Source organism: Nerophis ophidion, linkage group LG24, assembly GCF_033978795.1.
Source record: "Nerophis ophidion isolate RoL-2023_Sa linkage group LG24, RoL_Noph_v1.0, whole genome shotgun sequence".
Taxonomy (NCBI): Eukaryota; Metazoa; Chordata; class Actinopteri; order Syngnathiformes; family Syngnathidae; genus Nerophis; species Nerophis ophidion.
The window spans coordinates 19,679,525-19,700,375 of record NC_084634.1 but is presented as its reverse complement, the minus strand read 5'-3'; the positions used below and the strand labels follow the sequence as shown (position 1 = coordinate 19,700,375).

The 20,851-nt window shown below is 39.9% G+C and overlaps 3 protein-coding genes across 6 annotated transcripts in view; 2 read left to right on the top strand and 1 right to left on the bottom strand.

Moving 5' to 3' along the window:
• LOC133541912 (cytospin-A-like) overlaps positions 1–2,979 on the top strand; it is a 52,550-nt gene extending 49,571 nt beyond the window's left edge. Inside the window, exon 12 of the mRNA XM_061885635.1 lies at positions 2,493–2,979. Within this exon, the coding sequence (XP_061741619.1) occupies positions 2,493–2,582 (90 nt within the window). The 3' untranslated portion in view covers positions 2,583–2,979. The remainder of the gene's footprint in view (positions 1–2,492) is intronic.
• Positions 2,980–3,968: 989 nt separating this feature from the next.
• On the bottom strand, positions 3,969–12,729 carry grcc10 (gene rich cluster, C10 gene). Of its 4 annotated transcripts, none has more exons than XM_061885658.1 (4): positions 12,508–12,729; positions 12,159–12,212; positions 7,323–7,412; positions 3,969–4,358 (listed from the first exon to the last, which is right to left on the bottom strand). In XM_061885658.1, exons 2-4 carry the CDS (start codon positions 12,208–12,210, stop codon positions 4,219–4,221), a joined length of 282 nt encoding a protein of 93 aa, XP_061741642.1. In that variant the 5' UTR covers positions 12,211–12,212; positions 12,508–12,729; the 3' UTR covers positions 3,969–4,218. The 4 variants fall into 4 exon arrangements, with proteins under 4 accessions (XP_061741642.1, XP_061741640.1, XP_061741641.1 ...); XM_061885656.1 differs by having other exon boundaries at positions 7,236–7,412; positions 12,508–12,651; XM_061885657.1 differs by lacking the exon at positions 12,508–12,729 and adding an exon at positions 12,332–12,488 and having other exon boundaries at positions 7,236–7,412.
• On the top strand, positions 12,575–20,436 carry saysd1 (SAYSVFN motif domain containing 1). The gene is made up of 2 exons (XM_061885654.1): positions 12,575–12,913; positions 19,906–20,436. The coding sequence occupies exons 1-2, from the start codon at positions 12,764–12,766 to the stop codon at positions 20,227–20,229; spliced, it is 474 nt and encodes a 157-aa protein (XP_061741638.1). The 5' UTR covers positions 12,575–12,763; the 3' UTR covers positions 20,230–20,436.
• Positions 20,437–20,851: the final 415 nt, after the last annotated feature.

Below are 20,851 nucleotides of genomic sequence, written 5' to 3'. Positions count from 1 at the left end.
CCCTTCTTAAAGAGAGGGACCACCACCCCGGTCTGCCAATCCAGAGGTACCGCCCCCGATGTCCACGCGATGCTGCAGAGTCTTGTCAACCAAGACAGCCCCACAGCATCCAGAGCCTTAAGGAACTCCGGGCGGATCTCATCCACCCCCGGGGCCTTGCCGCCGAGGAGCTTTTTAACTACCTCAGCGACCTCAGCCCCAGAAATAGGAGAGTCCACTACAGATTCCCCAGGCACCGCTTCCTCAAAGAAAGACGTGTTGGTGGGATTGAGGAGGTCTTCGAAGTATTCCCTCCACCGATCCACAACATCCGCAGTCGAAGTCAGCAGAACACCATCCGGACCATACACGGTGTTGATAGTGCACTGCTTCCCCTTCCTGAGGCGCCGTATGGTGGTCCAGAATCGCTTCGAAGCCGTCCGGAAGTCGTTTTCCATGGCTTCCCCGAACTCTTCCCATGTCCGAGTTTTTGCCTCCGCGACTGCTAAAGCTGCACACCGCTTGGCCCGTCGGTACCCATCCACTGCCTCCGGAGTCCTATGAGCCAAAAGAACCCGATAGGACTCCTTCTTCAGCTTGACGGCATCCCTCACTGCTGGTGTCCACCAACGGGTTCTGGGATTACCGCCACGACAGGCACCAACAACCTTGCGGCCACAGCTCCAATCAGCCGCCTCGACAATAGAGGTTCGGAACATGGTCCACTCGGACTCAAAGTCCCGCACCTCCCTCGTGACATGTTCAAAGTTCTCCCGGAGGTGTGAATTGAAACTCTCTCTGACAGGAGACTCTGCCAGACGTTCCCAACAGACCCTCACAATGCGCTTGGGCCTGCCAGGTCTGTCCGGCATCCTCCCCCACCATCGCAGCCAACTCACCACCAGGTGGTGATCGGTAGAAAGCTCCGCCCCTCTCTTCACCCGAGTGTCCAAAGGCCGCAAATCCGATGACACAACTACAAAGTCGATCATGGAACTGCGGCCTAGGGTGTCCTGGTGCCAAGTGCACATATGGACACCCTTATGTTTGAACATGGTGTTTGTTATGGACAATCCGTGACGAGCACATAAGTCCAATAACAAAACACCACTCGGGTTTAGATCCGGGCGACCATTCTTCCCAATCACGCCTCTCCAGGTTTCACTGTCGTTGCCAACATGAGCGTTGAAGTCTCCCAGTAGGACAAGGGGAATCACCCGGAGGAGCACTTTCCAGTACTCCCTCGAGTGTACCCAAAAAGGGTGGGTATTCTGAACTGCTGTTTGGTGCGTAAGCACAAACAACAGTCAGGACCCGTCCCCCCACCCGAAGGCGAAGGGAAGCTACCCTCTCGTCCACTGGGTTGAACTCAAACGTGCAGGCTTTGAGCCGGGGGGCAACGAGAATTGCCACCCCAGCCCATCGCCGCTCACTGCCGGCAACGCCAGAGTGGAAGAGGGTCCAGTCCCTCTCGAGAGAACTGGTTCCAGAGCCCTTGCTGTGCGTCGAGGTGAGTCCGACTATATCCAGCCGGAACTTCTCTACCTCGCGCACTAGCTCAGGCTCCTTTCCCCCCAGTGAGGTGACGTTCCACGTCCCAAGAGCTAGCTTCTGTAGCCGAGGATCGGACCGCCAAGTGCCCTGCCTTCGGCTGCCGCCCAGCTCACAATGCACCCGACCTCTATGGCCCCTCCTATGAGTGGTGAGCCCATTGGAGGGATGACCCACGTTGCCTCTTCGGGCTGTGCCCGGCCGGGCCCCATGGGGACAGGCCCGACCACCAGGCGCTCGCCATCGTGCCCCAACTCCGGGCCTGGCTCCAGAGCGGGGCCCCGGTGACCCACGTCCGGGCGAGGGAAATCTGGGTTCATTGGTTTGTAATTCCATAGAAGTCTTTGAGCTGATCTTTGTCTGATCACTCACCTAGGACCTGTTTGTCTTGGGAGACCCTACCAGGGGGCATGAAAGCCCCCAGACAACATAGCTCCTAGGATCATTTCTATAAATAAGTAGCAAATAATTATAGTTGCATTATACTTACACTCACTAGTCTCCCAGGCAGAACGTATAAAAAAAAGTATCCAGTAACAAACACATCCGCAGCATGCACTTAATGAATTATTGTGGCCACTAGTTGTTGCCCCAAAAAAATGTGCACTCCACTTCAACTTAAAGACAGCATACGTCTTGTCCAGATGGTTAATAGTAAATAGGTTTGTGTTTTACATACCAACCATTGTTTGGATTGATTTATTTCACTTGATCAAACCTTTTTTTTTTTTTACATTATACACTACAAAATACAAGTATATAGCAAATATGATCGTATTGCAGTAATATTGGTATTGGCCTAACCTCAAGGCTCCAGTATTGATAATATATGCCATTGGAAGAGATTAGCCTTGTTGCTGAGTCAGCAAAAAATAAAAGCCCATGCAGTTATGTACTTTGTAGTTCTCGCTGATGCTCGATGCTCACGTCCTTTTGCTGTCTTCCATGGGGACCGCCGGCAGTCGACGGAGGATATGCTGAAGCCGGACGGTCCAGAATGGCAGAAGGTCCTGCGCTACGTGGAAAGCATATTTCATCATTTTGAGAAGTGAGGTACCATCATTTTTGCTCCTCCGCCTGCTCCGAGACCTCGTCTACAATGACGACTAGGCCTCCTTTTATGGATCCTTCAAGGAAGAACCGCCAAAGTTGTATTTGTACCTTTTTTTGCACTGTACACCAGATTACTTAATTGCACTTTTTTTTTTGGGTGATGCACTGGTTTGCACCTACTTTTATTTTGAAAGAAGTTGCACTGTAATGGAAACGATGCACTTTAGTCCTCGCCGGCACATTAAGTTTCATCATGTGCTGTTTGTCACATGAACCCGGTTTTAGTGTTAAATAGTTGCAAATTTTAGGAAAGTTTCTTTAAAAAAAAATAATGTATTAGAAGTTGTTGCTCAAAGTTTATGCAATAATAAAGATAATATGTGAAAACAATGTTAACATGTTTCAATTTTTAACTGCTTGCAAGCCCTAAACTACATTATATTTTTCTATACAAAAATAACTTTACTTTTAACAAGGCCACCAAAACACATATTTCCAATAAATAATACTAATAGTTCATGGGCATGTCAACCAACAGGTGGCAACAAATCTGCCACAAATTAAACACCTTGTTTACAGAATACACATTTTAGGAAATGTTTTTTTTAACCATAAAAGGGAAGTTGTTGCATGAAGAGTTTATGCAGTATTAAATATATCTGTAAAATATTTTAAATAGTTTTACCGCATGCTAACCCCAAAATTTATTTTCACAAGACCACCAAAACTCAGCTCTAATCCAACCTAAATCTGAGCAAGATATGCACAGTGCAATTTGTATGAATGTATACATGAAAACCAGCTAGTGGTGCCAAATCTGCCACAAGTTTCTAGACCACACGTTTTAGGAAAGTATTTTTCCAACCATAGAAGTTGTTGCATAATAAAGATAATATAAAAAGTCTTTACTTAAATTTACTTCAAGGCCCCCAAAACAAGACTCCAAGATAGATCAATAAAGTCTCTGTCTATTGCACCGAATATACACGGTGCAATGTGTATGAGTTTTATACATGCAAACCACCAGGTGGCGCCAAATCTTTCTTACGCTAAATAGCAGAATACAGATTCTAAGAAACTATTTATACATGCAAACCACCAGGTGGCGCCAAATCTTTCTTACGTTAAACAGAATGGATTCGAAGAAAGTATTTGTTTTTTTGTAACCAAAGAAATGAAGTTTGTGCAATAATACAAATAATATAAAATTTTTTTGGTTTAACCACATGCAAGTCCCAAAATGCATTTTTACATGAAAAACGGCTACCAAAAATCCAATTAAAAATGTGAAATCTATTGAGCAGATGGACAGTGCAATTTGAATGAAGTTATACGTGCAAACCAGCAGTGGCGTCAAATCTCTTCCCCAAGTTAATAAACATGTCTCCATAAAACCAAACATTTATTAACATATCGTGTATAAAACAATGTGGGAATGTGGTTCATGGAAAAATGTTGATAAATACAACCACAAATGCACGCTAATGTCAAACAATTTACTATCAGTTTTCTAGGACATGAAATGACATTCACTTCATGATGACAGATGGGAGTTTGATCATTGAAATGCAACTATGGAATGACATTTAAGGTGATATTGCAAACAATCACTTAATACAGGCACTTGGATCCTTCCTATGAGGCTGGAATGGCGCCACCTATAGGGGGCGTTGACAGTGGTGGCAGGAGGAGGGACTTGAGTTTCGCCGACATGGCCGCTATTTCCGGGTCTTGGGTTTCGTACATCTTCACCAATCGGGCAAATTTGAGGACACCTAAAAGAGAAGCGGACCCACAATCAAATTGTTGGAATGAATACTATAAATCACAACAAACCTACATATATTCGTGTCTTGATACAACCATTTCATTAGCCGATAGCTGTGAATTTCCAGGAGTCTCAATACCGCAATTAAAAGAAATTAACTACTTCGCTAAACTGAAGCAATACAAAATGGCATAACACTTGTAAATGTGTTAGCATCTTAGCTAATGCTAACGACGCTAGCGTCATTACATTCCGATAGCACGTACAAAATATATTAAAGCACTCCTACAGACATCACACACGGGACAGTTTAGTAAGCGTAAACTGTTATATTGTAAAACTTATAAAAGTCGCTTGGAGCGATGAATAAAGAATTCACGCGGAATAACAATATGGACGGCTAGAAGACAAGGCCCTTGTACTTCCGGTTCAAAGCTGTAAATGTTCATCCAGCAGCACCTGCAGTAAGTGAACTTGTCCGAAAGATGGCGCCATAGCACAAACACCATTTCAGCGTCTCTGCACGTGTTTTCCAAAAACTGTTGGCATTATGGCCGTCAGCTAAGAAAAATCCATATATTAGTCGCACCGTTTTATAAGACCCAAGTGTAGAAAAAAAGTAGCGACTTATAGTCCAGAATTCACGATACCTTTAAATTCACTTGTTTAAAACTAAATACATTTTAAGTGAATATTTGTTTTTATTTATTAGTATCAACACTTTAGCCTTTTTTCCCCCCATTACATTGTTTTTTGCTGTATTTTATTTCTCCACTGTGCCATTAAAGATGTGCGTTAAGCAAACGGCCCCGCTTTGCCTTGCTGGTGAAAGAAGTAAAGCACTGGAGTTCAAAGTGTTGTCAAACGAAGAGTCTCTCTAAGATGTTTTCTTCGCACTTACAGAAGCGATAAAGTTGGCTTGCACACTTCTGAACGTTTTCTGCACTCTGTGGTCCCTGGGCTTGTGATGGCGGAGTTACACTCACTCAGCAAGTGAATACTTTCATGCTGGCAGAAAACACCCCTTTGTCACTTTTATTGTGCAACTCTACTTGCTAAATATAGCAAGTGTGTGAGAGGTAATACTGTAATAATAGCATGTTTTGTATAATAACTATCTTGACACATACAAGTCAAAAAATTAACATTAATTTTCGCGGGGGCGTGAGAGGGAAAAAATTAAGAACTGGTTTAGTAATTTTATATTACTTTTGTAAGATTAAAAAAAAGCCTGTATAATAACTAAAAGTGTGTCCTCTCTGCTACTGACTCTTCTTATATTTGGACTATTTCCCTCATTCTGTTTAGGGGAAATGTGGGTGAGAGGCAATATAGTAATAGCACGTTTAGTGTAATAAATAACTATCTTGACACATACAAGTGCAAAAATAAACAATTTTAGGAGGGCATGAAAAAAATTTCTGTCCTCATGGGGGGTTAAGGAGAAAAAAAAATGGAGAAACGCAGGTTTATTAACTTAATTTGACGTGTTAATGACAAAAATGACCTGTATTGTAACTAAATGTATTTATTTTTTTCATGCCCCCCTGAAATTGTCTTTTTTTGTACTTGTATGTGTCAAGGTAGTTATTTATTACACTAAACAGGCTGTCTTGACACATACAAGTAAAAAAACATACAATTTCAGGGGGGCATAAAAACAATTCTGTCCTCAGGGGGGGGCGTGAGGGAAAAAATATGAAGAACCACTGGTTTTAATAACCTTTTTTTTTTTTTTATGAAAAAAATGGCCAGTTTTTAACTACCGGTACAAGTATCTTCTCAGCTACTGACTCTTTTTATGTGGACTATTACCTCATTCTGGGGCGGGGGTGCGTGCGCCATGTTGGGGGAAAGGGTGTGTGAGAGGCAATGTTGTAACAGAACTGTCTTGACACATGCAGGTAAAACAAATAACTTCAGGGAGGCGTGAAAAAATGCATCCCTCAAGGGGTGACAAAAAAAAAAAAAGAGAACCACTGTTTTAGTAAATTATTTTTACACTTGTATCAGGGCTGCGAATCTTTGGGTGTCCCACGATTCCATTCAATATCAATTCTTGGGGTCACGATTTGATTCAAAATCGATTTTTTTTTTTTTTCAATTTAACACGATTCTTGATTCAAAAACGATTTTCTCCCGATTTAAAAGGATTCTCTATTCATTCAATACATAGGATTTCAGCAGGATCTACCCCAGTCTGCTGACATGCTAGCAGAGTAGTAGATTTTTGTAAAGCTTTTATAATTTTAAAGGACAATGTTTTATCAACTGATTGCAATAATGTACATTTGTTTTAACTATTCAACGAACCAAAAATCTGACTTTTATCTTTGTGAAAACATTGGACACAGTGTGTTGTCAAGCTTTTGAGATGCGATGCGAGTGTAAGTCACTGTGACACTATTGTTCTTTTTTTTTATTTTTATAAATGTCTAATGATAATTTCAATGAGGGATTTTTAATCACTGCTATGCTGAAATTATAACTAATATTGATACTGTTGTTGATAATCATTTTTGTTTCACTACTTTTGGTTTGTTCTGTGTCGTGTTTGTGTCTCCTCTCAATTGCTCTGTTTATTGCAGTTCTGAGTGTTGCTGGGTCAGGTTTGGTTTTGGAATTGGATTGCATTGTTATGGTATTGCTGTGTATTGTTTTGTTGGATTGATAAAGAAAAAATAGATTTTTTTTTAAATGAGAATCTATTCTGAATCGCACAACATGAGAATCACGATATTTTCCCCACACCCCTTACTTATATGGCAAACATGGCCTGTATTGTAACTAAACGTGTATCCTCTCTGCTACCGACTCATCTTGTTCGAACTATTTCCTCATTCTGTCACAACAAGGTCACGACACAGGTAGATGACCGTCTCACCTTCTCCTTCATTGTTGAATCCGTAAGCTTTGATGACTTCCTGTTGAATCTGAGTGGCCAAGGGGAGCACCAGCTGCAGCATCTTACCCATGTCGTTGCAGGCGCTCTCCCGGGCCTCCTCCATCCTGACTGCGTTTTCTGGGACCGCGAAGGCCTGGATCACCTCACTAAGCACCACTGCGCCCCACACACAAAAACAACAATGATCACCATGATTACATCAATTGGGTAATCACAATTCTTTCTTTGTCTGCACTTTCAGTGCTGAACTGTGCCATACAGTGGCACTGGTCATTTCTATGCCAAAACTCAGTTTTATTCAGAATTCTGGTGAAACGTGAGACAAAATTGGTTGTGTGCATGCTACAGTATGTACACAACAAATATTAACTAACGTATATTCCGGACTGTAAGCCACCACTTTTTTCCTACGCTTTGAACCATTTACCATGAATTGATTAAAGTGGTCCCCGACTTGAACAAGTTGAAAAACTTATTCGGGTGTTACCATTTAGTGGTCTATTGTACGGAATATGTACTGAACTGTGCAATCTACTAATAAAAGTTTCAATCAATCAATCGGCTTATAAAACGGTGCGTAAAATGTATAGGTTTTTATTTGCTGACCGCCACATTGCAAACAGTTTTCATAAAACACATGCAAATGCATTGTAATGGTGTGGTTTTGTTTGTGCCATTGCATCTTTTGGACGATTTCCCTCTATGCAGGTACTGCTGGGTGAAATGCCTACAGTGTTTCCTGTTGTTTGCTTTGAAAAGGAAGTTCAGGTGCCATTCTGTCTTCTAGTCGTCCATTGCGTTCTATTCATCACTCCAAGCATGTTTGTAAGTTTTACAATATAACTAAAACAATTCTTACGTATTAAACTATCCCATGTGTGATGTCTGTAGGAGTGTTCTCCTGCATATTTGTATGTGGTATCGTAATGTAAATAAGTTGGCGTCATTGGCATTAGCAGATATGCTAACACTTTTACCAGTGTCTGTGTTAGTATTAACTTACAATAACATTATTTTTTGTATTGTTTCAGTATCACAAATTCCTCAGTATATTTATCAAAACATCACCGTGGAGTTATTTAGTCTGTTTAGCTGATGTCCAGGGTGTACACCGCCTTCCGCCCGATTGTAGCTGAGATAGGCACTAGCGACCCCAAGGGGAATAAGCGGTAGAAAATGGATGGATGGATAGCTGATAGGGGAGCTAGCTTCCTTAGCTGGTGGGTATATGACTATGACTTCTGTTGTTTGAGCAGCCGTTTTACAGTCTTGTTACAGGCACCATTTGGAAACAATTAAGGGTAAACCTTTACAAAATAATCATGTGTAAATAATTTGTCAACATATATGCCTGCGGCTTACAGTCCGATGCAACTAATGTATGGAAATATTTTTTCCCTGAAACTTAAGAGAGTACGGCTTGTATACCGGTGCACTCTATAGTCAGGAAAATACTGTAATTTCCGATAGTAGAGCTGGGTTAATTGTTGCCTCATTCCTCACTTAAAGCGTGAATGAAGAAGGCACTACCGACCTGATAAGTCTACAAGAGAGAGACATGATGCACTATTATCTGCTCACAGATGCCACCTGGTGGTTGTTTGAGCACACTGCAGCTAGTTCTGGATAGTCCCACTCCATAGTGCTTCGGTCACATGCAGGATTCTCACAGGAATGAGGCAAAATATATGTTTATAGTATATAGTCCATTGGAACTGCCTGAAGTCTCACCTTGCTTTAATTATTTTACTAAATGTATCTTTGTTTACTAAATGTGTACTTTGCTTTAATTATACATGTTTCTAAGTTATAAAATGTGTTCATTGCACGTCTTAGATTTTATTCAGTAAAAATCAACACATTAAAACATTTTTTTTTTTTTTTTACTGATTTCAAAGCCTGTGAATCTTTGGGCACCACACGATTCAATTCTTGGTTGTAACGATTCCATTCAGATTCAACATAATAATCAAAAATCTGCTAGTCCGCACCAGACTGAAGCAGAATGATTCTTGTGCCAGCCAAGAATTTTTAAATGTTTTCTAGGAAGTGGACATTAATTAATGAAAATATGGAGAAGCTGCTGATGGTGTGTTTGACGGAGAAGTAGCTAGAAAGAGATTACTACATATTGTATTGTTTTTTTTTTTAAACACACTTTTTAATTTAAACATTTGTTTTTCTTTTAAAAGACATGATACATGTTAGAATTGTGCTGTTTTGGGGTTGTGCGGGTGCACAAAAAAAATCTATCTACATCCGAATCCATCCATTTTCTACTGCTTGCCCATTTCGGGGTTTTGATTCTAGATCAAATTAGAAATCGATTTAAATGGGTCATTGTGTTATTACTACATTTAAAACACTTCCCTGTGGTCTACATAACATGTAATGGTCGTTCTTTGGTCAAAATGTTGCATAGACTATATTTTACAGACTGTCTCTTTAGGATGCGCCAATTTGTGGGCGGTCTTATTTACGTGCCTCCACTTCGACAGCGTCTTATTCCCGTCAGTTTTTAGCGCTTCCATGCAGAGTCTACAGTCAGAGTAAGTTTAAACTATATGCTACTTTGTATCAGACATGGCAACAATGGAGGATGCATGTGCATGTATGAGCCAGTCTGCCCCACAACAGAAGCACAGAGAAAAAGAAGAACTTGTTAGTACAGCGCGGACTACAATGACAGACTACCGTAATGCACTACAGGGGGATTTCTTCCAAATATGGATAATCCAGTGATGGCGCCAATGGGGAAAATTCCAAATGATTCCTTTCCTGGAAGCATCAAGGAAGGCAAGATTATTTTATAAATATCTCTACAATGCCTTCATTGTTTGATTTCAAATGTCAGCACTTATGCAGATCCTAAATACACAACAGCAGGGATAGGTATGAAAAGTTGTTTTTGCACCTTTCCAAAAAATGGTTTATCCATTCATCTATTTTCTACCGCGTGTCCCTTTTGGGGTCGCTGGAGCCTCTCTCAGCTGTAGTTTGCAAAAAAAATTTGGATTTTGTTTTGCTTTTGTATGTAGAAATGGCGCTGGTTGCATCAGCTCTGTGCTCTTTTTAATATATTTAATGTCATTTAATGTTGTTTTTGTCCCCATTGTTGGATACATATTATCCTCTCTTAAAAAAACTTTCTCAAAACAATCAATTTCAAAATTTTATTTTTTTAGCCTCTGGGATGACTCGGTTTGAACTCATGACCTCCCGATCTCAGGGTGGACACTCTTAACCGCGAGGCCACTGAGCAAGATTCGGTTGTATGGAAAAGAACATACAAAGCCCGTTTCCATTTGAGTTGGGAAATTGGGTTGGATGTAAATATAAACGGAATACAATGATTTGCAAATCATTTTCAACACATATTCAGTTGAATATGCTACAAAGACAACATATTTGATGTTAAAACTGATAAACATTTTTTTTTTTGCAAATAATCATTAACTTTAGAATTTGATGCCACAACACGTGACAAAGAAGTTGGGAAAGGTGGCAATAAATACTGAAAGTTGAGGAATGCTCATCAAACACTTATTTGGAACATCCCACAGGTGTGCAGCCTAATTGAGAACAGGTGGGTGCCATGGTTGGGTATAAAAGCAGCTTCCATGAAATGCTAAGTCATTCACAAACAAGGATGGGGGCAAGGGTCACCAATCTGTAAGCAAATTGTCAAACAGTTTTAGAACAACATTTTTCAACGGGCTATTGCAAGGAATTTAGGGATTTTACCATCTACGGTCCGTAAAATCATCAAAAAGTTTAGAGAATCTGGAGAAATCACTGCACGTAAGCGATATTACGGACCTTTGATCCGTCGGACGGTACTGCATCAAAAACCGACATCAATGTGTAAAGGATATCACCACATGGGTTCAGGAACACTTCATAAAACCACTGTCAGTAACTACAGTTGGTCGCTAAATCTGTAAGTGCAAGTTAAAACTCTACTATGCAAAGCGAAAGCCATTTATCAACAACACAAAGGATCGCCGACCGGCTTCGCTGGGCCCGAGCTCATCTAAGATGAACTGATGCAAAGAGGAAAAGTGTTATGTGGTCTGACGAGTCCACATTTCATATTATATTTGGAAACTGTGGACATGGTGTCCTCCGGAACAAAGAGGAAAATAACCATCCGGATTGTTATAGGCGCAAATTTCTAAAGCCAGCATCTGTGATGGTATGGGGATGTATTAGTGCCCAAGCCATTGGTAACGTACACATCTGTGAAGGCACCATTAATGCTGAATGGTCATCAGAGGTTTTGGAGCAACATATGTTGTCATCCAAGCAACGTTATCATGGAAGCCCCTGCTTATTTCAGCAAAACATTGCCAAGCCACGTGTTACAACAGCGTGGTTTCGTAGTAAAAGAGTGCTGGTACTTTCCTGGCCCGCCTGCAGTCCAGACATGTTTCCCATCAAAAATGGGTGGCACATTATGAAGCGTAAAATACGACAACAAGACCCCGCACTGTTGAACAACTTAAACTGTACATCAAGCAAGAATGGTAAAGAATTCCACTTTCAAAGCTTCAACAATTAGTTTCCTCAGCGTTGTTAAAAGAAAATGTGATGTAACACAGTGGTGAACATGCCCTTTCCCAACTACTTTGGCACGTGTTGCAACCATGAAATTATAAGTTAATTATTATTTACAAAAAAAATAAAGTTTATGACTTTGAACATCAAATATGTTGTATTTGTAGTGTATTCAACTGACTATGGGTTGAAAATGATTTGCAAATCATTGTATTCCGTTTATATTTACATCTAACACAATTTCCCAACTCATATGGAAACGGGACTTGTATAAGCAGTTTGGAAGGTATATAACTCTTTTTTTTTTTTTCTTTCTCCAAATACACCTGTGTTTTGACCCCTCACCTCTGGTCTGCTCCACGGTCAGGGTGGGCTGCTGTGCGGGAGCAGAGGCCATGTCTGCAAGAAAAGGGGAGACGGTAAAAGCTATCATTTCTACTGTATTGTCAGCATCATAATCGGGGAGGACGGGGCAATAAAAACAGTTGCAACACATGTTTACATCCTGTAATACTCACACTAAGGCTATCGCTAAGCATAATAAAAGATGGCACAGTAGCTATAATGACATCTTGAATTAGGTGTGGCTATGATGACTCGCGACGGCGTCTTAATAGATCATATACATTTCCAATGACAACATGTGACGTTCAATCACATACAAAAGCGTGCATCATAATACAATAAAACTCACCACCACGTTAACTAGCTAGCTGCAGCCAAAACACTCTAAACGGCACCCTTTCACGTCAGACATTTGCGACAGTACACTCTCATTTCCGGCAGACGTGCTGGCAAAGTGTAAACAAGGAAGGCTGAGCCCGGCAATGGCCGCCAAAGTACTTTTAATTCAACGCCTGAAGTTGGAATCCGTTTAAAATCAGCCACGGGAAGGTTTTGTTCACATATAATTCGCTGTGCGGGCTTTGGTTTGTACGTTTGTTTTAAAAATGGAGCAGAAGCTTGCCGAGTTTAGGGCACGTCGACAGGCTGAGAAGAGAGATGACGATGAGCATAAGGACACTTTGGAGAAAGAAACCGAAAGTGTGAAACAATTGGAGCCTTTGGAACACTCTTTAGGCAAGAACTCCCAAACTCAGGTGAGACGGTAGTGTGGATTTAGTAACTACCGTATTAACTTGAATTGCCGCTGGGCATATAATAAGCGCCTGCCTTGAATTACTGCCGGTGTTGTACCGAAATCTGTTACCAATCGGAATTTGTAACTTCAGGGGGTGATGTTCCCATGGCGTTTGTTTGATGGTTAAACGGCAAGGCCAAAGAGGAGGAGAAGAAGAACACTTGCGTAAATGGCGTAAACAAGGGGTCTCCAACGCGGTGCCCGAGGGCACCAGGTAGCCCGTAAGGACCAGATGAGTGGCCCGCAGGCCTGTTCTAAAAATAGCTCAAAAAGCAGCACTTACCAGTTAGCTGCCTTTTATTTTTTAAATTTTATTTATTTACTAGCAAGCTGGTCTCGCTTTGCTCGACATTTTTAATTCTAAGAGAGAAAAAACTCAAATAGAATTTGAAAATCCAAGAAAATATTTTAAAGACTTGGTCTTCACTTGTTTAAATAAATTCTTTTTTTTTTTTTACTTTGCTTCTTATAACTTTCAAAAAGACAATTTTAGAGAAAAAATCCAACCTTAAAAATGATTTTAGGATTTTTAAACACATACCTTTTTAACTTTTAAATTCCTTCCTCTTTCCTGACAATTTAAATCAATGTTCAAGTTTTTTTTTAATTGTTAAAGAATAATAAATACATTTTAACTTAATTCTTCATTTTGGCTTCTGTTTTTTCCACGAAGAATATTTGTGAAATATTTTTTCAAACTTATTGTGATTAAAATTCAAAAAAATTATTCTGGCAAATTTAGAAAATCTGTAGAATCAAATTTAAATAAATGATAAATGGGTTGTACTTGTATAGCGCTTCAAGGTACTCAAAGCGCTTTGACACTACTTCCACATTTACCCATTCACACACACATTCACACACTGATGGAGGGAGCTGCCATGCAAGGCGCCAACCAGCACCCATCAGGAGCAAGGGTGAAGTGTCTTGCTCAGGACACAACGGACGTGACGAGGTTGGTACTAGGTGGGATTTGAACCAGGGGCCCTCGGGTTGCGCACGGCCACTGCACCACGCCGTCCCGAAATAATAATAATTTAAATCTTATTTCAAAGTCTTTTGAATTTCTTTAAAATTTTTGTTCTGGAAACTCTAGAAGAAATAATGATTTGTCTTTGTTAGAAATATAGCTTGGTCCAATTTGTTATATATTATAACAAAGTGCAGATCGGATTTTAACCTATTTAAAACATGTCATCAAAATTCTAAAATTAATCTTAATCAGGAAAAATTACTAATGAAGTTCCATTAATCCGTTTTTTAACTTTTTCAAAAAGATTCTAATTAGCTAGTTTTTCTCTTCATTTTTTGAGTTGAATGTTGAATTTTAAAGAGTCGAAATTGAAGATAAACTATGTTTCAAAATTTAATTTTCATTTTTTTCGTGTTTTCTCCTCTTTTAAACCGTTCAATTAAGTGTTTTTTATCATAATTTATTCTCTACAAAAAACCCTTCCATAAAAGGAAAAAAAATATACGACGGAATGACAGACAGAAATACCCATTTTTATATATATATATATATATATATATATATATATATGTATATATATAGATTTATTATTTAAAGGTAAATTGAGGCCAGCGCCCCCCGCGACCCCGAAAGGGAATAAGCGGTAGAAAATGGATGGATGGATGGAAATTGAGCAAATTGGCTATTTCTGGCAATTTATTTAAGTGTGTATCAAACTGGTAGCCCTTCGTATTAATCAGTACCCAAGAAGTAGCTTGGTTTCAAAAAGGTTGGTGACCCCTGGCGTAAAGTATCCTTAATCGTCGGGTGCATCAGGGACGGCAGAGAGGAGGAGTTTCGGAACCTGGTGAGGGACTTTGTTGTCTGGTGCCACACGAACGTCTTGCAGCTCAATCCGTCAAAGACCAAGGAGCTGGTCATTGACTTTGGGAGGTCGAGTCCACGGTCACAACCTATTGTGATCGAGGGAGTTGAGGTAGACCGTGGACTCATTCAAGTACCTCGGGGTTTGGGTGGACAATAAGCTGGACTGGACTGTTAACACGGACCACCAGTACAAGAAAGGACAGAGCAGGCTGTACTTCCTCAGGAGACTGCACTCCTTCAACATTTGTAGAAAACTCCTGTGGATGTACTTACCAGTCTGTGGTTGCCAGTGTTGTGTTCTACATGGTAGTGTGCTGGGGGGGCAGTACATCTAAGAAGGACAGCTCCAGACTTGAGAAACTGATCAGGCGGGCCGGTTCTACAATCGGAATGAAATTGGACTCACTGGTGACTGTGGCAGAGAAGAGGACTGTTGACAAACTAGTGAGCATCCTGGATGATGCCAGTCACCCTCTGCATAGCGTTATCAGTAGCCAGAGGAGCCTGTTCAGTGCTAGACTGCTTCATCCCAAGTGCAGGACTAATAGACTCAAGAACTCCTTTGTCCCACACGCCATTAGACTGTACAACTCTCTGGGACGGGGGACGGGGGATACTAGGATGACAGGGGATGCAAAACATTAACAGTGCAATACGTTCTCATAACATGGTCACTACTGCCTACTTTGTCTTGTTATATTCTTATTTTACTGTTATATTGTTATTCCCGTTGTTTTTATTCTTTTTGTAATATTTCTCTATTTTGTTTCCTTTTAAACCCCCATTATTTACTTTTTACTTTTTTCTTTAAATTGATCTCAACTCTGTACACTGCTGCTGGAATTTTAATTTTCCTGAAGGAACTCTCCTGAAAGAATCAATAAAGTACTATCTATCTATCTATCTATCCATCTAATGCTGAAACGTCAGTTGTCAGAATTTCAGCATTAATAAATTACACACATTCTTGAAATAATTGACTTACTTTCATTATAGTATGAGTCCATTGTATCAGCTGTTGATTCTCTCTCACACATACATTTTCCGGATTAAAAAACATCACACATACATTTTCCGGATTAAAAGCCATCATGGAATGAAACGTGGAATTTCAGGATAGTTTACGCCATTTACGCAAGCATTCTTCTTCTCCTCCTCTTTGGCCTTGCCATTTAACCATCAAACTAACGCCATGGGAACATCGCCCCATGGAGTTACAAATTCCGACGGGTAACAGATTCTGGTCCAAGACCGGGTCAAACTCGCTTCCCAAAATAATTAGCGCATGCTTAGTTTTACCGCCTGGTCAAACTCGTGACGTCACGAGTCACACTTCCCCTATCATCATTTTCAAAATGGAGGAGGCTGATTTCAATACCGGTAATTTGAAATCGCATAAAGGGAAGAAGATTAAGAGCTATTCAGTAGGATTTAAGGTCCAAGCTTACATCACACTCATTTTTTTACTGCATGCCTTTGGTAAGTGCCGGAGTGAGAAGAGGTTTTAAAATAATTAGCACATGCTTACTTTTACCGCATGCCTTTGGTAAGCACAGGAGTGAGAAGAGGTTTTAAATTAATTAGCGCCCCGGCGGCAATTCAAGGAAATACGGTATTACTATTTACTTATTGGGGTGTTACCATTTAGTGGTCAATTGTACGGAATATGTACTAAACTCTGCAATCTACTAATAAAAGTATCAAGCAATCAATAAAAAAATTAAAAAAACTTAGCTGTACTTATAAAAACTGACCCCAAAAGAGAGAAGCGGTAGAAAAAGGATGGAGGGATGGCTCTCCAAGTTTTCCCCTCTCTACCCCAACCCCCTTCCACATCCCACCACCGGGATTGTAAATAATGTACATCCATCCCATCCATTTTCTACCGCTTGTTCTCTTTTGGGGTCAAGGGCGCCTATCTCAGCTACAATCGGGTGGAAGGCGGCGTACACCCTGGACAAGTCGTCATCTCATCGCAGGGCCAACACTGATAGACAGACAACATTCACACATTCACACACTAGGGACAATTTAGTGTTGCCAATCAACCTATCCCCAGGTGCATGTCTTTGGAGGTGGGAGGAAGCCGGAGTACCTGGTGGGAACCCACGCATTTACAGGGAAAACATGAACACTCCACACAGAAAGATCCCGGCCTGGGATTGAACCCAGGACTGCAGGACTTTCGTATTGTGAGGCAGACGCACTAACCCTTCTTCCACCGTGAAGCCCTGTAAATAATGTAAATAATTTGATGTATATACTCTGATGATTAACTTGTTTGATGACTGTATTATGCTGATAGTATATATTTGTACCATGAATTGATTAACGTGGACCCGACTTGAAGGCCTACTGAAATGAGATTTTCTTATTTAAACGGGAATAGCAGGTCCATTCTATGTGTCATACTTGATCATTTCGCGATAGAGCCATATTTTTGCTGAAAGGATTTAGAAGAGAACATTAAGGATAAAGTTCACAACTTTTGGTCGCTAATAAAAAAGCCTTGCCTGTGTTGTAGGCACAATACCAATGTGAGCAATTTGCAAAATGCGCAAGCGCATTTTGCAAATTTGTATAATGTGCAATCTTTTTGCAAATTGCTTCCAGCTATATATTTGAATAATGTGTGGTGCACATTTTGCAAATCGATGGGTGCAAATACATGTCTTTGGTGTCAAAATAATTTATTAAATACTTATGTAAATCTATTCATTTGTAGTCGGGACATTATAACTGAGTATTGCTCTCAAATCAGTCCAACCCTAACCACTATACAGTGTACATCCACGACCAAACTACTGACTAAACTACTACCACAACTTGGTTTACTATTTATAAAATATAATAATGTAGAGTTACTGACTAAACCATCCACAACATCTCTTCTTAAATCTCGTCTTGTGATATGCAAATTGCTTGCGCAGAATGGAAATTACGTATAATTTGCAAAGTGCGCGAGATTGGTGAAATGCTTACAACACCTGTACCGGAAGTAGCAGACGATGTGCGTGTGACGTCACCGGTTGTAGGGCTCCTCACATTGTTTATAATCATAGCCACTAGCAGCAAGTGCAATTCGGACAGAGAAAGCGACGAGTTCACCATTAATTTGAGCGAGGATGAAAGATTCGTGGATGAAAAAAGTTAGAGTGAAGCACAAAAAAAAAAAAAAGGCGACGGCTCCAGGCGACGGCAGTGTAAGCGATTCAGATGTTATTAGTCACATTTACTAGGATAATTCTGGAAAATCTCTTATCTGCTTATTGTGTTAATAGTGTTTCAGTGAAATTATAAAGTCATACATGAAAGTCGGAGGGCTGCGGTGAACATCAATGTCTCTGAGGGAAGCCAATGGAGGAGCCAAGATCACAGCTGACTTTTTGACAGCTATAGGAGGAGGTCACATAATCCACTCCGGAGTAAGAGCCGACTTAATATCAAAATTTTCCCATCCAAAAACTTGCTGGTTGACGTAGAGAAACATGTTCGCTTGACCGCTCTGTGTTAAGGCTTCACAACAAAGAAACACTGGCTGTGTTTCGGTGCTAAAGGCAGCTGCAATCCACCGCTTTCCACCAACAGCATTCTTCTTTTTAGTCTCCATTATTAATTGAACACATTGCAAAAGATTCAGCAACACAGATGTCCAAAATACTGTGTAATTATGCAATGAAGAGAGACGACTTTTAGCCGTAATTGGTGCTGGGCTAAAATGTCCCTTCCAACCAATAACGTCACAAACAAGCGTCATCATTCCACGACGTTTTCAACAGGAAACTCCGCGGGAATTTTAAAATTGTAATTTAGTAAACTAAACCGGCCGTATTGGCATGTGTTGCAATGTTAATATTTCATCATTGATATACAAACTATCAGACTGCGTGGTCGGTAGTAGTGGGTTTCAGTAGGCCTTTAAACAAGTTGAAAAACTTATTCGGGTGATACCATTTAGTGGTCAATTGTACGGAACATGTACTGTACTGTGCAATCTACTAATAAAAGTTTCAATCAATCAATCAAAAAGTAACACCATAACGACCAACACTAAAATACAAAAGTGTAGTAGGCCTAAGTATTCACTAAAAACAAGGCAGAGGTTTTATTTAACAAGTATAATTTTTGCCCACTGGCACACAGTTTGAACAGTAAGACATTGTTTGAATACATAAAAATAAAACAATCTAGTGATTTTTTCCCGCGTACCACTGTTTCAGAATCACCGTTATAAAATATTGATTATAGTTTCATAAGGGTTTTGATTTCATTGTCAACATTCTATAAGGTGGTACTATATCCATACTATGACGGCAAGATCATTATCGAAAATTTTTTTTTCAATGGAGGTTAATTTGTGTCTGTATTTCGCAAGCTTTTTTTGGACATGTGAATTAATGTAACTGCATTTATTGCGTTTGAATTTAATTAACATTTTAGTTTTAACATCAAATTTTGCTGACAATTTCATTGAATAAAAATGTGTTTGCAAAATTTTGTATGTTTAAAAATTCCGTTTGTCAGAATTTAGCGTGTAAAAATTCAGTGTATAAAAAATTCATTGTAAAAAAATTTAGTGCAGAAAATTCAAAGTGTAAATATTTATTGCTTCAAAAGTCAAGACCCACTTCCGGTAAATTTAGACTGAAGCAATCGATCTTGTCTTAGAACCATCCAATGAGGTGTGAATTTTTACACACTTAATTTTTATTTTTTAAGAAATTGAATTTTGAATTGTACTCAAAAAATTGTGTTCAATTCTATCAGCACAATTTGAAAACAAAAATTAAGTTTACAAAATTCCAACGCAAAAATATAAGTTACATAAATTCACTGTCCAAAAAATATTTTGCAATAAACTTACTTTAATTAAAACTGTTTAATTAACATACTTTGCTTTCTGTATCTTTTTTTGGACACTTAATTCATCAAACTAAATTTTTTCCGTTTCAATTTTGTTATGTGTGTAAAAAATTCAGTGGAAAAAAAATCCAGCCTTTATTGGCACCTGTGGTTCTGACTTTTGGAGCAATAAATGATACAATTTGCCCACATAAAATGACTCCATGCATGGACAAACAAAAATGTACACGACTATTGTGTTTCTGCAGGGTGGTAAAGACCGGCTGCCGGACAGCGCCCATGGAAGTGGGCTGGCCAGAAGAAAATATGTCACATCAAGCATCACTTGGCTCAAAGTTCTGCTCTGGGTGGTCCTGTTGGGCTTTTTTTCAGAACTGGAGTTTGGTTTGGCGTTCTTCCTCACCTCCCTTTTCTACTGGCTGTATGCAGGACTGCGCAGCCCGTCAGCGAGGAGGCCCGGAGAAATGAGCGCTTATTCGGTCTTCAATCCAAACTGTCAGCCTCTGTTGGGTACTCTCACTGCGGAGCAGCTGGAGGGGGAAATGGGTTACAGGCCCCAGGCACACACATGAAATGATTCTAAACTAGTTCATATAAAGTGCATTATGTCCATTTTTGTTTTATATTTGAACATGTGTGTAATTAAGAACAGGGGTTGTCTTGCACATTTGCAGTTTAAGATAATGCTAGTTTCTCAACTAATTTAACCTCTATTTGAATTGTATTATATAATGTACAGCCTAATAATAATAAAAATACACAAATTATTTGTTTAAAAAGGGTGGCATACTTTTTTCTCAGCTTTATCCTCCCTCAGACAGTTTGAACAGCCACTAGAGCAGGGGTCACCTACGCGGTGCCCGCGGGCACCAGGTCTCCCGTAAGGACCAGATGAATAGCCCGCCTGGCCTGTTCTAAAAATAGCTCAAATAGCAGCACTTACCAGTGAGCTGCCTCTATTTTTAAAATTTTATTTATTTACTAGCAAGCTGGTCTCGCTTTGCTCGACATTTTTAATTCTAAGAGAGACAAAACTCAAATAGAATTTGAAAGTCCAAGAAAATATTTTAAAGACTTGGTTTTCACTTGTTGAAATAAATTAATTAATTTTTTTTACTTTGCTTCTTATAACTTTCAGGAAAACAATTTTAGAGAAAAAATCCAACCTTAAAACTTATTTTAGGATTTTTAAAC